Below are 22,008 nucleotides of genomic sequence, written 5' to 3'. Positions count from 1 at the left end.
GGCCGCTTCATTAAATTGGCGACCCCCCCTCTCCATCCCCTCATGCAGAAAAGGAGAAGACAGGGAGAAATCCCTTTGGGCTGCGTAAAGTTTTTCTCACACATACTACCTCACCCCCCATCCATTCCACCTCATGCATCACAACAGAATATTTGTACACAGGAAGTAAAAAAGAATGACAATAAAATGGACTTAAAATAAACAACTTGGTACAATAACTTTTGTAATTGTATTTACTTTCCATACAAAACTTATATTTGTAGAAACGATTCCAGTATGGACATATTGGCCCTCATGCTGCACGAACGCAGCACCCACGGCTTTTCCAGAGGACTGTGAGGCAGTAGACAGCCTTCCTGACTAAAGATACAGTGGTACCTTGGAATTCAAACACTCCAGAAGTAGAATAACTTGGAACTCGAATGATTTTAAGAAAATTTTGCCCCAGAAGTCAATCTTTTCTTGGAACTTGGACACAAAGATAACCCTATTATATAGCAATGTATTCTATGTGCATGCTTCAAAAGATAATATCCTAGAATACTTTAACCATTTCCTTGGAAGTGAAATGTAAAAAATAAAAATTCTGGGGTACTGTATGTTACATTAATGTTTAAATTCAAAGAGAAAATTGCTTTGGAACTCACTTAGGAATGAATTTACGTCACGCTCCAAGGTACCACGGTAATAATAAATACGCAATAAACGTCTCCGTATATAATCTGTAGAAAGACACCCTATTTTACAAATATCATTGAGCGGAACCACCCTCCTCTCAACGTGAATGCTAACTTTTGAACATTCCATTTAAAAATTTCTGCACATTTTTGCACTTCTGGGAGAAAAAACAGAAACTGGCTCCCTCTTACCCATCCTAACCCACTGTAGCCTACCCATCCTTTGTCCACCACTGCAACTTGATAAATCATCAATTCTAAGATGGTGATGCTCCAATTACAAGGTAAGGATTGACGTGGCTTTGTCTTCCAACATCTTTTGCATTTCGTTGACGTCTTTACACCAGTCGCCCAGCCGGTTCATCATGGAGGCAATCTGCAATGAAGAAACAATGAAATGAAAGATAGGCGTGAATGGAAAGTGGTTGTAAAGGGATAAGGAACTGACTTGGTCTAATGGAATTTCTTTTCAGCCATTATATTTTCTCAAGTAGATGGAGGTGACTTGAAATTTATGAGAAGCAGAGAGGAAAAGTTTAAATGTGTTTGAAATGAAATGTCCAAGAAGCATGGTAGGAGTTACTAGGTTGGATAGAGAGTGAAATGAGGAGTGAGAAGGAGAGCGGGAGTGGAAAAGAAGATGACAGATAGGGTTCATGAAAGAGTATTGGGAAAGTTTGGACAAATGAAAAGAATGATTGAAGAAAGATTAGTAAAAGAGCTGGGGAAGGCAGAGGCAGAGAGAGTGGATTTGAGGGGATGACTGAGGATGAAATAGATGGATGGGGTGAAGGGGGGTGTTGAGGAAGAGGGGAATGTCTGTTGAGCATGGAAGGGAGAAGGAAGGAGATAGGGATGAGTGGACAGTGGGTGTGTATAGATGATATTGTTATGCAATGAAGGGAGGGGCAGGAGATGGGGGGGATAGAGGGTGCTTATGTGTAAATGATATTTTGACAGAGTCCAAAGGGATTTCTCTCCATTTTCTCTTGTTTAGCATGAGGGTGTACACACACACACACACACACACACACACACATACACACACACACACACAGAGAGAGAGAGAGAGAGAGAGAGAGAGAGAGATGGGGGGGGTCACTGATTAAGTGAAACGGCCTTGCTGTGGATGTACTGTGTTGCTGCATTGCTCCTGACCCAGGGCAATGGACAGGATACAGGGATGATCCTTCATCCACGAAAACCTAAGATTAGAGGGAGGAAAGGGTGATGGAGGGGAGTGGAATGGGTGGGAGAAGGTATGTGATTTTGACTTAGATACCTCCCTTATAAGGGGGGAAAAAGCTCTTGGTATATACATAGACTAGGATGGAGGTGGGGGTTCTCACATAATGAAGCAGTGGGGGTAAACCAGTTTCAACTGTTGCAGAGGTACTATGCCTTGCTGCATTGCCTCTGACCCAAATAAGCCTGATGAGGGTCAGTTATAATTCTTCACCCATAAGGATTATAATGGGAGGGTTTTTGTATGGGTGCGGGATAGATGTAGGATGGGTGCATGTTTTGACTTGGCCTTTCCCATTATAATAGGCAATAGGCCTTTTGGTATACGTACTCCTGGCACCAAAAACTCGTGTCCACGTATTATTTATGTTTACGTCTACCAAGTTGGTCACACAGTAGAGGGGCATAGTCATGGCCTCTTGACTCCACACACATTATTGCTTTATATTGTCTGTTGCATTAACAGCAACTTGCCACCCGTGATACACATGGATTCAGAAGCTCCAACTCCACCCAGGGCACCAACATGGGGAGGGGCAGGGAGGGGCAATGCCCTGGGGTGGCACATCTTGGTGAAGAGAAGATAGAGCAAATTCCCCCTAATGTACTTTTAAGGCATGATTTATTAATCGTAATGGTGTGTGAAGATGGCAGAATATTTTAGGGAGTTGCTGAATGTGAAGGAGGATAGGGAAGGAAAGATAGCTGCAGTGGGAAATGCGAAGAAAATGAGAATGATGAGTGAGGTGAGGTGAAGCGGCCTTGCTGTGGATGTACTGTGTCTTGCGACACTGCTTCTGACCCAGGGCGGTGGGCAGGGTGCAGCGATGACCCGTCATCCAGGAGGTGCTCAGATGAGAGGAAGGGTGGGAGGGGTGTGGAGTGTATTTAGGGATGAAATGGGTGGGAGTGTTTTTATGCCTTTCCCTTTTTGGCTACCTCCCTTGGAAGGGGGAAAAGGCCTTGGTATATGTATGTATGTATGTATTAATCATGAGCTGTGTGTATGAATGATGTGTGTATAAATTTTGTTTTGTGGATGAATGTTACATGTGAATCGTGCTAGTGACCATCAGATGTGGAATGTGGTGGTAGTGGAGGGGTGTGGGAGGTGGCACTTACCCATGTTGGGGCCCTGACTCCACTCTTTCACATTACTAACTTTGTGGATATAAACTTGTGTAGTAAGTGGATATGAATTTTTGATGCCAGGTGCACATATGTCACCATCTATCTTAAGTTCATACAAGAGATTTATTCTTAAGTTATTACCTGCTTTTTGTCCAGAACACGTGGTTGTACCCACGTAATGTTGACCTTCTGGTCCACCTGGTCAATGGTGCCCTTTACAAGACCCAAGGACAATGCCTTCATCACCATCACCTCCACCTGTCCTTCTGGCAACCCGGTCTCCTCTGCAATCTCAGCAAAGGTCAGCTGACGGTCTCGAGCATTTCGCTTGAAGGTCATCTTCGGAAATAATTCGTACCAATATATTAACTATGTAATGGAATGCTGAATCTGCTTACATCTTAACAGATATGTACAATTCTATTTATGTATACAGATGACCTGATGATAACCTAGCATAGCAATTATGCAGTTGTAGCAAAGAACACCCAAGCTTACTTAGATAAACTAGAATGGCTTACAAAGCCATTTTCTATATCTGGAAGCATAACGCCAGGTATTATCAGTAATCCAGTTCACTCCAGACATCCATGAATCAAAGGAACATCCAATAGCAAAAATAAATGGCCATATCCTACCACTGGGAAAGAACCTCACTTTAGATATTCACATGACCTTCACCACATGTCAAGAAATCAAGAAATGAACATAAAATCAATTGCAAACACAAACTTTTGACAGCAGAATAAATTCATCAATTTGCCCCTAGTCTCTCTTGTACAAGACTCGCGGCTTTAAGGTAACCACCTACGACCACGAGTCACTCAGGGAAGATATATTGTATTGTTGTCAGGGTCTTGTTAGTGCGAGGCCTTGTGGTATGAGGTGTTCTGTGTCCTCTGTGTACATACATATACCAAAGGCTTTTTCACCCTTACAAGGGAGGTAGCCAAAAAACAAAGGCATAAAAACCACTCCTACCCATTCCATCCCCTACATATTCCACTCCTGGATGACGGGTCATCCCTGCATCTTGTCCACGGGCCTGGGTCAGAAGTAGTGACTCAAGACACAGCATATCCACAGCAAGGCCACTTCATTAAATTGGTGACCCTCCCTCTCTGTTCCCTCATGCAGAAAAGAAGATGGGGGAGAAATGCCTTCGGGCTGTGTAGTAGTTGTATTTGGGGCAGTTTGAGTCTGTGGCCATGCTTATTCTATGAGACCAAGACGTTGGGGGGTCACTGATTAAATGAAGCAGCTTTGCTGTGTCTTCCTGCACTGCATCTGACCCAGGGCTGTTGGCAGATGCAGGGATGACCTGAGGAGCTGAGATGGGAGGGGTGGAAAGGGTGGGAATAGGTACGTGCCTCTGACTAAACTTCTTCCCTTGTAAGGGGGGGGGGAGCTCTTGGTATATAGATAGCACTGTTTACCTGCTAGCACAGGCATGACGATGTGGTTCTTATCAAATATGGATTTTTTTTCTTTTTTCTTTGGGGCTTGTGTCTGTGGGTTGGAGTATTGACTTTGGTGGTCTGTTTTTAAGGGCCTGTTGATCCGAGTGTGTGTTTTTATGTGGTATAGGAGGTAGGTTGATTTAGAGGTTTTAAGGGGACCCCCTGCCCAAAATCTTTTTTTCTGAAGGATCTTGCTGATTTTTTCTGTGTGATATCTAGGTCTGAGGAAACCTTCACAGCAAGAGTTTTATTCAGATCTGACGAGTAGTTTTTTATTTTTTAATAAAAAAACGTAAAAAATACCATATTTTTGGGCTTCTTTCAAATCCTATCTCCTCTTACAATTTTTATTTGATGTCTTTCATTTTACAGCAAAAGAATCTTCTATATATATAAAAAAACAAAATAGAGAGCTTTTTTTAATATCTTTGTTTAACGCCGAGGAAAAAAAATATAAAAAAAATTATCGAAAAAAAGCAAAATTTTGACTGACACGTTGTTAAAAAAATTTATTTAACATATGCAAAAAACTCTATTTTATTTTTTGTCATTTATCTAGCTATTAATAGAGACCTCATATGCAAAAATCGGTTGAAAATTGAGGGAGGAGATAGACTTTGAGTATCAAAAACTTACATTTTTCAGACCCATTGAAAAGACCCATTGAAAACAGGTTCCATTGTATTTTCATGATGATTTTGCATCTTTCAAGTAACTCAGGCACTTTGTACCCTCCTACAGTGTAGGATATTGTTCACTCAAAGTGAGGGTCTCATAAGCCGCCACCTCACTCTTTGTCGCAAAGTTTGAGTTCTTGGTCTAGAATGACCCAGCAAGGTAGTCTGATTGCTGGGATTCAGCTCTCTTTCTTTTCTTGGGTTTCCTTTCTGGTGTTGGAACAGGCTCTTGCTGCATCAGGGACATCACTGTGAGGTTTGAGACTCTAAACCCAAGGTGTTGCAACAAGGAGGCATTCCTGTAGCCACTTGTTAGCAAACAGTTGTTTGCGTGGAGACAACTTGTCTGATATAGGTGTAGAGGAGAGAGGATCAGGTGCTGAGGATGTGGATGTAGACGGAAAGGAGAGAGCTGCTGGAGGGAGTACTAGTGGTGGTGGCGGAGGTGGTGATAACAAAGTTGATGCTGGGGTTCTTTCTTTCTCCCCTTGAGTTGCTAATGTAGACGTTCTTATCTTCTGCAAGTGTGCCTTTTGTTTGGATAGCTTAGGCATGGCTAATATCTTCAAATATCTCTTCACTGAAAAATAGATGCGAATTTCACACGGCAAATTAGTGAATGCGGCAAGCTAACGTGTACATGTCCTTTACTTTGTAAGGCTCAGGCCACTGCCAGTCGTGCAGGCTGAACTTCCTCACACCACATACTCACGTGCATGCCGGACGTAAGAGAAAACTTTATGAGTGTATCAAACGCAAAAAAATAGGGTAAAATATGGTCAAAACATATGTAAACAATGGTCGTGCGCAGCATGTGGCTGCCGGGGGGGAGAGAGGGTAGGCCCTTTAAACCCTTTAAAAATGGCGGTACGATAAAAACACTTTACCAGCATCTAGAGCAAGATCCCTACTATATATTTATGCACTGTGAAGGGTGTGTGTTGTTTAGGGTTCTGGCATAGAATTGTGTTCCTGTCATCTTCATCTGGTGTTCTATAGAGATGATTTTATTTTCTGTATGAGTGAGTGAGGAAGTACATACATACATACATACACCAAAGGCTTTTTCCCCCTACACGGGGGGTAGCCACAAAGAAAAAATCATAGAAACCACTCCATCTCCCACATATTCCATTCCCCTGCATCCTGTCCACTGCCCTTGGTCAGGAGCAGTGTCGCAAGACACAGCACATCCACAGCAAGGCTGCTTCATAAATTCGGCGACCCCCCCTCTCCGTCCCCTCATGCTGAAAAGGAGAAGACGGGGAGAATTCCCTTCGGGCAGCATAATTTTTTTTTTCATACATACTTCCTCAACCCCATCCCCCACCCACTCCCCCTCATGCATCATAGCATCATCTGTATGTATGAGAAATAATTTGACACAGCCCGAAGGGATTTCTCCCTACCTCCTTTTTTGCATGAGAGGACGGAGAGGGGGGTCGCTAAATTAATGAAGCAGCCTTGCTGTGGATGTGCTGTGTCTTGAATCACTGCTTCTGACCCAGGGCAGTGGACAGGATGCAGGGATGACCTGTCATCCAGGAGGTGCCAAGATGAGAGGGAGGGAAGAGGGTGGAGGGGAATGGAATATGTAGGGGATGGAATGGGTGGGAATAGTTTCTATGCCTTTTTCTTTCTGGCTACCCCCCATGTAAGGGGGAAAAAAGCCTTTGGCACATGTATGTATGGAGGTGTCCAATCAGGATGGTTTTAGTGCATTCTATCAATACTCTTTATGCTCAATTCTATAAAATTTTAACATCTCCATATGCCTATGTAGGCATCATAAGGCATGAGGGGGCATACAAGGATGTCAGTGTCGGCATTTTGATTATAATTATTTTGTAGTTGTAGCCGAGTAACCCCCAAATTCTGTGAACTGGCTTGATCACATTTCTGTGTTTATTATCAATCAGTGAAAGGGAATGAGTAATACTCATACAGCAATGGCTTTATATTTCAAAATGCAAGTACAGTACTACCTCTCATTAACAGACTAAGAGGGGGGTAACTGCGTCTGTTGATGTGAATACTCCGTTGATTTGGAGTGGTTTTTGGGTGGCATAGTGATTGCATGCACTAAACAACAGCCCCAAAAACACCGCAAACACAGCTAATTAACGTCCGTTAATGAGAGGTAGTACTGTACTGTGATGTATGAATTATTGTACCTCAGGCATCCGATGCTGCACACAAGAATTTGACTTGTATTGAAGAGGTTAAAATAAATAAACAAATAAATAAAATTGTGTTCATATTGCTGATTGTTGGGAACTATGCTGTGGAAACATAGCTGAGGGAGGTTCTTATGAATTGCCTCTGGATAGTTCTGATGTCCAAGATCAGTGCTTGTGGGTGAATCAGTAAGTTCATTTTCTTGATCCTTTTGCAGTCAGATCTTTGATATGTGGGCTGAAAGTCATACAAGTATCAAATTTGAGACCTAAACTTTTTAGGTTCTTTTCCCATAGGATTCGGCCATTAGTTTTTTTTTTTTTTTATGAGTGTCTTATGTGAGCAATGAAACTGGTTGGAAGAAAGTGAGTGATAAGGACTTCCTGGGTCTGTTCTAGAAACCTGCTCAGGAGCAACAGTCCCTGAAAAGTGACTTGACATCATAAACAATCTACATTTGTAATCTATCACGTTTCATCTTTGAAGAGTATACAATTCTCAATTAATTGGGAAATTAATTAATCTGACTAATGCATTATCTAAGAAGTGCACATTATCTCAAGTTTACTGACAAATGAAGACAACATACCCAAACAGATTAACTGACATTCTTAACCTTTATGGAAGTAAGAAGCTCCATCTCTCTCTCTCTCTTCCTTCTACTTAAGAACATAACATAAGAATGAAGGAGACTGCAAGAGACCATAAGGCCTACACAAGGCAGCTCCATATCCATCACCACCTATCATCCCCATCCATAAAATTGTCTAACGGTTTCTTAAAACAACTGATAGTTTCAGCGCTCACTAAATGGTTACTAGGTCTATTCCATTCGTTGACCACCCTATTAATAAACCAATTCTTGCCTACGTCCTTCTTAAATCTAAATTTGTCCAGTTTAAATCCATTACTGCGAGTCCTGCCCTGTTGAAATAAGTTATGTGGTTTAAGCGAGATTAACCACTTTGGTATGATGACGCTTATGTAGCCTTCATGAGGCATGAGTGGGTACACAAGGATGCCAGCATCAGCATCCTGATTATATACAGGAATACCTCAGTATACGACCGAGTGCTATAAAGTACATACATACATATATCAAAGGCTTTTCCCACTTACACGGGGGGTAGCCAAAAAGAAAAAGGCATAGAAACCACTCCCACCCATTACATTTCCTATATATTCCACTCCCCTCCAACCTCCTCCCTCCCTCTCATCTTGGTACCTCCTTGATGACGGGTCATCCCTGCATCCTGTCCACCGCCCTGAGTCAGAAGCAGTGTCACAAGACACAGCACATCCACAGCAAGGCCGCTTCATAAATTCGGCGACCCCCCCCCCTCCGTCCCCTCATGCAGAAAAGAAGAAGGGGAGAAATCCCTTCAGGCTGCGTCAATTTATTTCTCATACATACTCCCTCACCCTAATCCCCCTCAGGCATCACAGCATCATCCATACACAACCCTTCTCCATTCACCCCTATCTTCTGTTCTCTCCCGTCCTTCCTCCACAGACATTCCTCTCTTTTGTAATGCTCCTTTCACCCCATCCATCCATCTCATCCTTGGATGCCCCCTCATATTCAATTCTTCCACACTTCCTTTACCAATCTTTCCTCACTCATTCTTTCCATGTGTCCAAATCATCCTAATACTCTTTCATCAACCCTATCTCCCAGCTCCCTTTCCACCTCTGTTCTCCTCCTCACCTACTCATTTCTCACTCTATCTAGCCTAGCAACCCCTATCATACTTCTCAGACATTTCATCTCAAACATTCAAACTCCTCCTCTCTTATGTTCCATGTTTCTGCCCTGTACAGTGCTGTTGGCACAATCAAGTAAGTAAAACAATTGTTGAGTGTATGTGAAAGCCCCAGGCAAAAATTGAGGAGGGGGACAGGGTCCATGAACACAAGCCCCCCCATTTACATGTAAAACCCACCTCGATATACAAATTTTCACATTGCGACCAGTCAGCTGGGAACACAGCTTGGTTGTATAGTGAGGTATTCCTGTATTTTTTGTAGTTGTACACGAGTTATCCCCGAAATATTTGAACTGTTTTGATCATGTTTTCTCTGTTTATTATTACTCAGAGTAAAAGAGAACAAGTAGTAAAGCAGTGAATATATAATGCAAGTAGTGTGATGCATCGTACATATGACAGCCAATGCTGCTTGCAAGAATTTGACTCGTACTGAAGTGGTTAAATATACAAGACAACACATGCATGGGTCTGTAACTTCACCTTGTTCTCCTTGACGTACTAAAAGCAGCATATCACAACACAATAAATCAAATGTATAAAAAATTAAACAAAAGGCCCCAATCTTCCTACCTCCATCAGACAAAGCAGCCGGATTTTCTCCCTCATCTTGTTTTCCCGGGCAAGGAGGTCTGGCTGAGTACTCCATTGTGGTTTCATAGATTCAAATTTCTGAATGTTTCCTCCATTGTAAACATAGAGGAGTTCAATCAACCACTCCTGTGATGTGCCTTTCAATGATTCTAGTATTGGATGGGCAAGCTGAAATGTTAAAATAAGTTTATAAATGATCATAAAATCAACCTCTGCATTTTGGCTTAAAAAAATATCCTTTTTTTTCATGCATGCAATCCATAAACATATATACATATACCAAAGGCTTTTTCCCCCTTATACGGGAGGTAGCCAAAAAACAACTCCCACCCATTCCATCCTTAACATACTCCACTCCCTTCCACCCTCTTATCTTGGCACCTCCTGGTTGACAGGTCTGTGGTGGGGAGAAAGAATACTGCCACCAAGTTTTCCCACTGGAGTCTTAAGAGGCGACAATAACGGGACGGGGATTAGGACTAGGCATCCTTCTCCCTGTAGCCCCAAAAGGGACATTCATGAAAAAAAGGTAAAAATCCGTAAACATAAACTAACATACATACATACATATACCAAAGGCTTTTTCCCCCTTACACAGGGGGGGTAGCCAAAAAGAAAAAGGCATAGAAATCACTCCCACCCATTTCATTTCCCATATATTCCACTCCCCTCCACCCTCCCTCCTATCTTGAGAAACATAAACCTGCTAATTACTAATTTACTTTCAGGATTTTTTGGGGGCACCCCTTTGAATCAGAGTTACACATTCATCCATGTTTGAATGAGCTATATTTCCACTCTTGTTGTTCCTCCCTTCTGTTGTTTCCTTTGAAGCTATCCTTTACCACTCTTAAATCTCCAATTATTCTTTATCCTATGCCCTTGTGTTGCCATATACATCATGGAAGGTGACTCAATGAAATGATGTGAGGTGCCTAGGAATCCTTTACTCTTATGAAGAGTATTATATATGTATATGGTAGTTATAGCAATTCTTGTATCCATTTTGAAATTGCAAAAGTGATGCGTAATTGGAAGTGTGTGTGTTTGTATGCGTGTATAATTTGTTCTCAAAATTTCTGTGAAGAAATCGTATATTATCATTTCCTGTTAACATATTCAATTATCATTTCAATTATTGTAATGTAAAAGTGGAATGAATGTGAAATAGGTTATCCTTGTAATTTATGCTATATTAACTTATTATTTTGAGTGTCCATTGTTTTCTGTGTGAAAGGGAATAAATAAAACTAATTGAGCAAATGGAAACCGTAGGAATCAGTATACCCAGTGAAGGGACACGCATGAGTCAGTTGTGAGCGTGGAAGCGGTGTATACGCAGTGATCCAATAAACAGTGGCAAGGAACTTAAGATTTCTTTAATGCTCACGAACCAATGTTGAGTGTTACATTCAAAACAATACTCAACAAGAGTCACATAGATGGGAATGGAATGGATGGGAGTAGGTGTGTGCCTTCGACTTGGCTACCTGCCTTATAAAGGGGAAGAAGCTCTTGATATATACATAGAATGAAGAGTCAAGGCTAACGAGGGTCTGGGAAAAGGACTCAAACCAGAGCCCAAGTACACAAGTCTTTGAATGTGTGAAGATGAGGAAAGAGTGACAGGAAGGAATGTAGTTCTGTTGGCAAATGACGAGACTGATAGAAAAGAAATGTCATTATATCTGGGTGAAAATGGGAATAGGTTGGGAGGTATGGGTGAGCGAGTGCACAAGGGCCCAGTATCGAGATAAAAACAGAATGTCCACTGTGGGGCTACAGGGAGAAGGATGCCTGGTCCCAATCCCTGTCCTGTTTTTCTCGCCCGAAGGGATTTCTCCCCGTCTTCTCCTTTTCTACATGAGGGGGATGGAGGGGGTCGCCGAATTAATGAAGCGGCCTTGCTGTGGATGTGCTGTGTCTTGCGACACTGCTTCTGACCCAGGGCAGTGGACAAGATGCAGGGATGACCCATCATCCAGGAGGTGCCAAGATAAGAGGGACGGAAGAGGGTGGAGGGGAGTGGAGTATGTAGGGGATGGAATGGGTGGGAGTGGTTTCTATGCCTTTTTCTTTGGCTACCTCCCATGTAAGGGGGAAAAAAGCCTTTGGTATATGTATGTATGTATGGCCTTTGACCCAAGCAATGTGGAGATGGTCAGGAATAACTTTTCATCTACAATGTGTTTGAAATCTGCAGCCATGCTAATGGCTATTAATAGTCCTTAGACATCCTATAGATATCTTTGGGAAGAAAATAGTAAGAGAAGGGGAGCGGGTGGCAGTTGTCCATTCTCCATACGTGAGAAGGTGGAAGAAAGACAAATGAATATAGAGAAAGATCTTGGGCCTATTTCTGAGATTAAGCATTAAATCCTTCAGGACCACCACAAACAGGTGTCTGTCATTAGTACATCATCCAACCCATATACATACATATACCAAAGGCTTTTTCCCCCTTACAAGGGAAATAGCCAAAAAACAGAAGACATAAAAACCATCCCACCCATTCCATCCCCAATACACCCTACTCCCCTCCACCCTCCATCTTATCTTGGCACCTCCTGGATGACAGGTCATCCCTGCATCTTGTCTACTGCCCTGGGTCAGAAGCAGTGTCACAAGACACAGCACATCCACAGCAAGGCCACTTCATTAAATCGGCGAACCCCCCTCTCCGTCCCCTCATGCAGAAAAGGAGAAGACGGGGAGAAAACCCTTCGGGCTGCGTCAAATTTTTCTCACACATACTTCTTTTTGGCTATCCCCCATATAAGGGGGAAAAATCCTTTGGTATATGTATGTATATACTACCTCACCCCCCATCCCCCAAGCATTCCACCTCTATCTACTGTCCTCTCCCTCCCATCTAACCCTTATAGGGAGTAAAAAGGCCTTTTGGTATATGTATGTGCACATGGGGCAACAATCATTATACAATGTATACTGTTCCATATAAACCATGATGAAAATTCCATAAAAAGCCTATCTTTACTTCAAATACCATAATACAGAATTAGGTAATTTTTTCATCACCATAAAAGGTTTAAAGAATACCACAAAGACTGATTACATCTCCACTCCCATCTCCCCTGAATACAGCATTGGGTAAAAAATTAAAATGTGTCGTTCTTCAAAAAAAAAAATCTTCCTAAACACACATTCACCTTCTACACTACTTGCTTAAGTAACAAAACAACAAAACATTCTCCCACCCATCCCTGAAAAATAATAACTCACAAGTTCACCAAAGTTGTACACTCCTTCCCCTAACAGAGCAGCAAGCCCAAGGTAGAAGGCATGTTTCTGCTGCGTGGGTCCATCTAACGTGTTCAGGTCGATGCAACCTAAGTACCGGAGGGAGGCACGGTAGAAATCAGCATGGGCTCCACTCTGGCAGTACAAATCCGATGCAAGAAGGTAGAATCTGTAAACAAAGAATTGATTTTCTTGGTGATTATTTATGAAACAAACGGCTATTGTGGTACACGTCATTCACACAATTTCTATTTAGTCCATCTTACTATACTCCCATGGCCTTGATAGCTGGTAACAGCCGCTGGTCCATTTTAGACATCTCTTAGTGAGCATGCTTTGTTCACATTACTGCTGAACAGGTAGTGCATTACCGAAAAATCTGGGGTACATTTCCGTCAACTCGTTACTGATTTTAATCACCTTAGAGCAGTATATATATATACATATGCAGTAATGCAGACTGTCATAAGGAAATTAAAATCTGTAACACACTGACGGAAATGCAACCCAGATGTTTCAGTGACACACTACCTGTCCAGCAGTAATGCATCCAGCTCTGCTAATTCAAGACCAACAACATTCCAAAGCGTTTTCTAAGAGAGATCTTCGGAGAGGCCCAAAGATCACAGCTGACCACCATGGTGTTGCAACTTTCAAGTTGCTGAAATTCAAGGCAATTGCTGTTATTATAATTTTTGTTGATAAAACTTTGATGAATAAATAATAAATACTTCATCCTCATATGGTGTTTCCTTTTCCAAAATCAGGTCCTGGGTGCTATCCAAAATCCATCAATACCTTCAACAGGCATGATAGCGGTAAAAAAAAAATAAAATAAAATCTACATTGGCCGGGGGTCAGGGGGCCACAGGCCTAGGCCAAGTCCCTGGGCTCAATCGCTAGTAAACAAATGCATGCAAGCTGTTCCGTTGATGTTGCTATCGATATAATTCGGCCAAAATCAAACCTACCCCAGTCATCACCTTGCTATACGTACACGTGCACACCACACAACGCAATGCTACATAAAACAAATCACTTGCGGGCCAGCACAAAATAAACCGCTTACATACAGATACAGCCGACCTACAAATCGCCCAAAACTTCACACCAGCCAAAAATTATTCAACCACAATTTTTTTTTAAAAGGACCGGGAATTAATGACAAAAAATCAAGATCATTGTCAGGAAAAGAAAAAATTGGAAGAATATCATGCCTGCTTCAAGTCTATTTGGAGACAAAAGAAGTATCGACTTCTGATTATCCCCACTTCCCCCTAAACACTTGTTCATTCTAGGGGAGCTGACAATCAGTAACCGCCCCCCAACTATGACAGAAAAACAGGCCCACCCTAATACAACACTTACCTAGTTGTATTATATGGGACGAGAGCTATGCTTGTAGTGACCCGTTTTCACGTCTCTCTGCATCCAGTTTATTCTTAAAATCGTGTAGTTTTGGCATTCACTGTTTCTCTGTTCAGTCTTTTCCAGACATCAATCACTATGTGGGAAGCTATTCTTTTTCAGGTCTCTTCTATAAGTGTCCTTCTTTAGTTTCTTTTCATGTCCTCTTGTTTCTCTTATGTCCCACTTTAATAAGTCATCTCTATCGAGGATTTCCACCCCTTTCATAATTCTGTAAATGGTCAATAAATCACCTCTTTCTCTTCTCTGTTCCAGTGTTGACAGATGTAGTTTCTCCATTCTTTGTTCATATGTCCAGTGTAGGTGCCATTTTTGTCGCTGCTCTTTGGATTCTTTCTAATTTTCTTATGTTCTTCTTTGTGCTGGGTGCCCACAAAGTTGTGGCATATTCTAATTTAGGTCTTATTAGCGTAACCACTATTTTTTTAACCATCTCCTTGTCTATGTAGTCGAAGGACACTTTCACTGATCTTAGTAAGTTGAAAGTCTCCTCAAATAATTTGTTGACGTGTTTGTCAGGTGTCAAGTCACTTGAGATGATCACAGTCCTATGCTTCTTCCTAAAATCAGCCATGGGAGGATAAAAACGTCTGCTGACTACTATCAGGCTACAAGACTCCAGTTGGCAAAACTCGCAGCAACAATTATTATATCACTGTCCAGTTGAGTCATCTTTCCCAAAACCATGGAGGAGCCTAATGCCATGTCCACACGGTCGAGCACTGTCCGCCGGGCACGAGGGCTTTGCTCGACAATGGGCAATTTCATCGGGCAAACCATCAAACTGTCCGATCCCGGCGCCATTTGCGGACAGTGGAGGGAGGGCTGACATCGCTGCCAAACGCATGAGGTGAGGTGCGAGCAAAGTTAGCAAACCCACTCAGTACAGACCGAAGTTACCTTACTACCACGTCTGCACCTAGTACTAGTGTGTACTGGTCTCGACAAGACGTGCTATTGGTGCTATGCTTTTCCTCATATTTGTCTCTTGCCTTTGTATATATGGCTCCACTTTCGAAAGGAGAACAGAAAAACTACTTATGTTCATTCTCATGTATTTGCAAAACGATTGTTCATTTTCATCCAGCAATTCACGTAGGATTGTCACTGAGCTTCCCATTAAATCACGTCTTTGTAACCACTCCCGGCATCAGACATGTCTCCGTGATTTCTTGTTTTTCTTTTTAATGCAGGCAGCAATTATAATGCTGTAAAGTGCTACCTTCTTTCCAAGTATGACAGGAACCATGGTTATTGTACCGTACTGAACCACTCCCTCCCAACCTCTGCTTGCGGCCAACTAACCTCCAACCACCATCGTCAGCCGTGTTGACACTTCGCGGGCAGAGTCTGCGGACTTTGACCGGTAAGGGCAAAGTCCGCCAGGCACAGTTCGACCGTGCGGACGCGGCATAAGATGAGAGGGAGGAGGGGGCGATAAATGGGAAAGGAATGGGTGGGGATAAAATGGGTAATAGTGGAATTAAGCTTTTTGACTTTGGCTACCTCCTTTGTCATGGGAGAAAAAGCCCTCTGGGGTATTGGCTTTATGTTGTTGTGGCAAAGTAGCATGTAGTTGATAATTTAGAGTATATACGGGGCACCCCTATGGACCAGAGCCACACATCATTTTGTCAGTGATAGAGGATTCTGCTCACAGAGAAATGATGACACTTTTATTATACTGCTACTGTCCCTCTGTTATGCTGTCCCCTTGTTGCTGTCCTGTACCATTTCTCTCAATATTCATTTCCTTGTTTCGCCTCCCAAGTATTCCCACTTGGATCGTAATAGGCGAGAAAAATGGGAAGGGGATTGGGACTAGGCATCCTTCTCCCTGCAGCCCCACAGTGGACATTCCTAAAAAAAAGTACAGGCATAAGTGCCTTTGTTTTATGGGTACCTCCCTTGTAAGGGGGAAAAAGCCTTTGGTATATGTATGTATGTATATGTATGTACTATTTACTTAATTAGTACACATGATAGGAACTACACTTGCAGAGTCCTGTCTCTTTCTCCAAATCTAATACCTCATTTCAAATATATATATGGTTCAAGGCTACTCCAGGAATTTAAATAATTCTATGGAAATATGCATATGACAGAAAATTTTGAAAGTAATAAAAAGGTGTTTTGGAAGGAAATTAAGATGGGAAGAGGAGGCAAATCAATTAGAGAAGGAAAGGTAAAAAGTGCAGATGGAGAAATGATAATAGGAGAGACACAGTAAGAGGAAGATGGGCAGAGTATTTTAGGGAGTTGCTAAATGTGAATGAGGATAGGGAGGGAAAGATAGTTGCAGTGGGAAATGCTAAGAAAATGACTGTGATGAGTGAGGAAAATGGAGGAGAAATAAGGAAGGATGAAGTGAAGGCAGTTGTTAAGATGATGAAAGCAGGTAAGGCACCTGGTCTGGATGGATGCCATGCAGAATGTCTAAAAAAAGGAGGTGCAGTGATGGTGGACTGGCTGGTTCCACATTACAACGGAAAAGGGGACAAGTGTGAATGTAGTTTCAGAGGGATTAGCTTGTTTAGTGTAGTTGGGAAGGCTTATGGGAGGATCTTGATTGAGAGGATTAGGAGAGGAACAGTGTGGATTTAGGATGGTGTAGAGGTTGTGTAGATCAGATTCTTGTAGTAAGACATATGTGGGAAAGCTATAGGAAAGGGGAAGGATGTTTTTTGGGCTTTTATGGATCTGGAAAAGGCTTAAGACAGGGCAGACACGAAGGCACTGTGGGAGGTTTTGTGGATATATGGGATAGAAGGAAAGCTTCTAGGAGCTGTCAAGAGTTTTTAGAAGAGTAGTAGAGCATGTGTCAGGATTAGAAATGGAGAGAGAGAGAGTACATACATACATACATATACCAAGGCTTTTTCCCCCTTCCAAGGGAGGTAGCCAAAAAGGGAAAGGCATAAAAACACTCCCACCCATTTCATCCCTAAATACACTCCACACCCCTCCCACCCTTCCTCTCATCTGAGCACCTCCTGGATGACGGGTCATCCCTGCACCCTGCCCACCGCCCTGGGTCAGAAGCAGTGTCGCAAGACACAGAACATCCACAGCGAGGCCGAGAGAGAGAGAGAGTGGTTCGAGATAAAGGTGGAACTTCATCAGGGATGAGTTATGTTGCCCTGGCTGTTCAATTTATACATGGATGGGGTGGTATGAGAGGTAAATTCAAGGGTGGTGGGTCAGGGATTGGAGATGGTTAAAGAAAATGGAGAAAAGTGGGAGATGAGCTAGCTGTTGTTTGCTGACGACACTGTGCTTGTAGCAGGATCAGAGGAGGGATTGAGGAAGTTGGTGACAGAGTTTGGGAGAGTATGTGAAAGAAGAAAGCTGAAGATAAATGTGGGTAAAAGTAAGGTGATGAGATGTACAAGGGGTGAAAGTGGCAGCAGACTGGAAGTGAAGCGAGGGTGGGAGGGGTGTGGAGTGTATTTAGGGATGAAATGGGTGGGAGTGTTTTTATGCCTTTTCCTTTTTGGCTACCTCCCTTGTAAGGGGGAAAAAGCCTTGGTATATGTATGTATGTATGACTGGAGTAAGTGGATAGTTTTAGATACTTGGGTGCGAATGTGGCAGGAAAGGGAGGAGTGGAGGTGGAGGTAGAATGTAGATTGAGAGAAGCGAGTAAATGCCTTGGTGGATTAAAAAGTATAATGAGAAATAGACATTTGGGAATGGATGCTAAGAGGAGATTGTATGAAGGAGTGATTGTGCCATCAGCACTGTATGGGGCAGAAACATGGAATATAAGGGAGGAAGAGAAGAGGAGTTTGAATGTGTTTGAGATGAGGTGTCTGAGAAATATGATGGGGGTTACTAGGCTGGATAGAGGGAGAAATGAGGAGGTGAGGAGGAGAAAGGGGTGGTAAGGGAGTTGGGAGATAGGGTGGATAAAAGAATATTGGGATGGTTTGGACACATGGAAAGAATGGGTGAAGAAAGACTAGTAAAAGAGGTAGGGAATGCAGATGTGGAGGAGTGAACATGAGGGGACGTCCTAGGATGAGGTGGATGGATGGGGTGAAGGGGGCTTTGGGGAAGAGGAGAATGTCTGTTGAGGAAGGACGGGAGAGGACAGAAGATAGGGGTGAATGGAGAATGGTTGTATATGGATGATGTTGTGATGCATGAGGTGGAATGGGTGGGGGGATGGGGGGTGAGGTAGTATGTGAGAGCAAAATTTGATGCAGCCCAAAGGGATTTCTCCCCGTCTTCTCCTTTTATGCATGGGGGGACGGAGAGGGGGGTCGCCAATTTAATGAAGTGGCCTTGCTGTGGATGTGCTGTGACTTGTGACACTGCCTCTGACCCAGGGCAGTGGACAAGGTGCAGGGATGACCCGTCATCCAGAAGGTGCTAAGATAAGAGGGAGGTTGGAGGGGAGTGGAGTGTATTTAGGGATGAAATGGGTGGGAATGATTTTAGGCCTTTTTCTTTTTGGCTACCTCCCTTGGCATATGTAAGACTGTAAATGTGCTGTGTGGCATAGGTATCATCTTTATCTTCAATCCTTTAATAATACATACATATACCAAAGGCTTTTTTCCCCCTTACACAGGGGTAGCCAAAAAGAAAAAGGCAAAGAAACCACTCCCACCCATTTCATCCCCTACATTTTTCCACTCCCCTCCACCCTCCTCCCTCCCATCTTGGCACCTCCTGGATGATGGGTCATCCCTGCATCCTGTCCACCACTCTGGGTCAGAAGCAGTGTTGCAAGACACAGCACATCCTTTAATGACGGTAGATCTAGTACTTCTACTCCCTCTTCCTTGCATGGCTTATATGCAAGACTGAGGATCATTTTAGTCACTGCCCTTTGTATTCTTTCAATCCTGTTTTTTCATCTTTCATCTTGAGCAGGAACCATACAAGTTTTCATGAAAGTGGCAGTATTTAAATCACCCTTTGTGAACCTTTTGCCCACGGACGCTTGGGCCAGCATTCTCATCCTTTCCCAGTGTTCAATCCCTCCCCCTTCTCCTCCTCGTCCTTCCCCCCCTTCTTGTTTTCTCTCCCCGTTCCCTCCTTTCCCCTTATTTAATCTCAAGCATTTGTATCTCAACTTGTACTTGAAAAAGCTGTAATAAGCGAAACATCGTACAAATAAAGGCTCCGTCCTCATATGGTGATTAACTCGTCAACCATACAAGTGCTGCATATTTAAATCTAGGGCAGATTCAACCATCTAACACACTAATACAAAAAACTGGAACTGTAACCAACATATGAAAACACTTTCATCCACAAACGGCCTATAAACATAAATAGACTCACTAACAAACATTCATACTCCATTTCCAACAGAACAACATATAAGCAGTACTCGTACAAGACACATAACTGGGACCAAAAATAACAATATCCTCATTCACTGATTAAACAACGATAAGAGAAGACAACACAAAGGAGTTAACCCCTAGAACATGATGATGCCTTTGTTGGTGTCACGAGTAGGTAAAAGAGGATGCTGGCATCGGTATCCTGATTATAATCTTATAATTGTAGCGGAGTGATTCTAGTATTCTGTGAACAGGCTCTATTGCATTTTCTGTGGTTATTAACATTCAGGGTGAAGAATGGCTACCTCCCTTGTAAGGGGGAAAAAAGTCTTTAGTATATGTTAACCCCTTCCATACGGTGCCGCACACGTAGGCGTCATGGACTTAGATCTCGATGGCAGCAGCCAATGCCAGCCGTACGACGTGTCGTAATAATACTCGCATCATAAAATATAGTCACCGCTTATAACGATCGTTCTCTCTTCACCCGTGAATTTTGATAACCATAGAAAATGCGATTACAAAAGAATTAGAAAGAATGTCATTATGGAGGGGCGACTACAATAAATATAATCAAGACGCCGATATGGCAGCCTCGCGAATACACTCGCTCCCCATGACGCCTACGTGTGCGGCACCGTATGGAAGGGGTTAAAGAGAATGAGCATAACAGCTGTAACTTTATATTTTACAATGCATTTATTGTGATGCATCATCGCACATCTGGCAACCTAATGGTCACATGAGTATTTGACTCTTACTGAAGAGATTAAGGGCTACAATCCCAGAGGGCTGATGTGGTGGGTAGTATATTAATAGATTTGATGCTGTATTTTTTTTTTCTCTTTTGTACAGACTAAATCACCACACTACCTGGAAGATAGATAGAAAGAAGAAGAAAATAGGCCATAACTTACTTTCCATGGACTGACGCTACACCATCTATCTCATCAAGCATCTTCTCAGTCTCTTCCAACATCTTTTTGGTTTTCTGCTGATCCTTGATACGATGCAGAAGTATCTGTTGGGTTTAAGGAAAGAAATGTTTTACTTGGGAATATACACATTTTGTTTAAAAATCTTATGCATATCTAGATTACTGCCTAGTAAATAGGACCCTCCTGTATCCTCTCCAGAAAGAAACACTGGACTGTTCTGTGTTGTATTCATGTGAGGCAAGTGCTATGTGACTGGTTTAAGTCATCGGGAGGAGGGAACAGTTACCAGATGTCAGCTCTCCTTACGTGGATGAGGAAAATAGTTTAACCCCTTCAATATGATGACGCCTACGTAGGCGTCATGAGGAGCAAGTGGGTACGTGAGGATGCCGATGTCGGCGTCTTGATTATATATATTGTAGTTGTACCTGCGTGACCCCCATACTCTGTAAACTGGCTTCATCATATTTTCTATGGTTATCAAAATTCACAGGTGAAAGAGAATGAGCAATACAGCAGTAACTCAATTTTTTATAATGCGAGTATTATGACGCAACATCGCATGTCTGGCAGCTAATGCTGCCTGTGAGATTTTGGCCTGTATTGAAGGGGTTAATGTGACAATCCTTGATCCCAGTCTCAAGAGCGAGTGACAGCTCCTCTGGGCTGCACCACCATATGAAGGTGAGGGTGTTGAGGCTTTTAAGATGAGCCACGGGGAGGTGATTCACTATGAAGTCCATATATATATATATATATATATATATATATATATATATATATATATACACACACACACACACATACATCTTTTCCACCACAATTCACTTTTAATTCCATGCCGTCGCAGAGGAGCAAGAGCTTGAAGGAGACATATACTGGAAATTGAAACGTGGTCGAGCTGAGGACTGGAACTCAGTTTGGATGTGACAAAGTGGCAGTGACTTAGCCAATTGTGCTATCTTTATAGCGCAATGGGCTAAGTCACTGCCTCTTTGTCATGTCCGAGCTGAGCTCAAGTCCTCGGATCGACCACATTTCAATTTCCAATGTATGTCTCCTTCGAGCTCTCACTAGTCTCCACTGGGATGGCATGGAATTAAAAGTGAATTGTGGTTGAAAAGATGTTAATCTGTTCACTGGGAGCCATTCAGTGTATGTGTGTATATGTATATATGTGTGTGTATATATATATATATATTGCAGAAACCACATGGAAAATAAAGCCGGAATACTAAATGTTTTCGTCTATTACAACATCCTCAAAAACGTTTAGTATTCACTTTATTTTCCCTGTGGTTTCTGCAATATCATTTAGTCACATGGAATTGTGATTATTTTTGCAATATATAT

The 22,008-nt window shown here is 42.5% G+C and overlaps 1 protein-coding gene across 1 annotated transcript in view; it reads right to left on the bottom strand.

Moving 5' to 3' along the window:
- Positions 1-210: 210 nt before the first annotated feature.
- Positions 211-22,008, bottom strand: part of Rpn9 (regulatory particle non-ATPase 9) — a 28,586-nt gene continuing 6,788 nt past the window's right edge. The window contains exons 4-8 of the mRNA XM_076198588.1: positions 20,635-20,738; positions 12,972-13,158; positions 9,708-9,896; positions 3,195-3,392; positions 211-1,053 (exon numbers count right to left, since the gene is read on the bottom strand). Of these exons, the coding sequence (XP_076054703.1) occupies positions 955-1,053; positions 3,195-3,392; positions 9,708-9,896; positions 12,972-13,158; positions 20,635-20,738 (777 nt within the window). The 3' untranslated portion in view covers positions 211-954. The remainder of the gene's footprint in view (positions 1,054-3,194; positions 3,393-9,707; positions 9,897-12,971; positions 13,159-20,634; positions 20,739-22,008) is intronic.

Source organism: Oratosquilla oratoria, chromosome 15, assembly GCF_046742065.1.
Source record: "Oratosquilla oratoria isolate Oo_2021 chromosome 15, ASM4674206v1, whole genome shotgun sequence".
Classification (NCBI taxonomy): domain Eukaryota; kingdom Metazoa; phylum Arthropoda; class Malacostraca; order Stomatopoda; family Squillidae; genus Oratosquilla; species Oratosquilla oratoria.
This window is presented reverse-complemented; position numbering and strand designations above follow the sequence as displayed.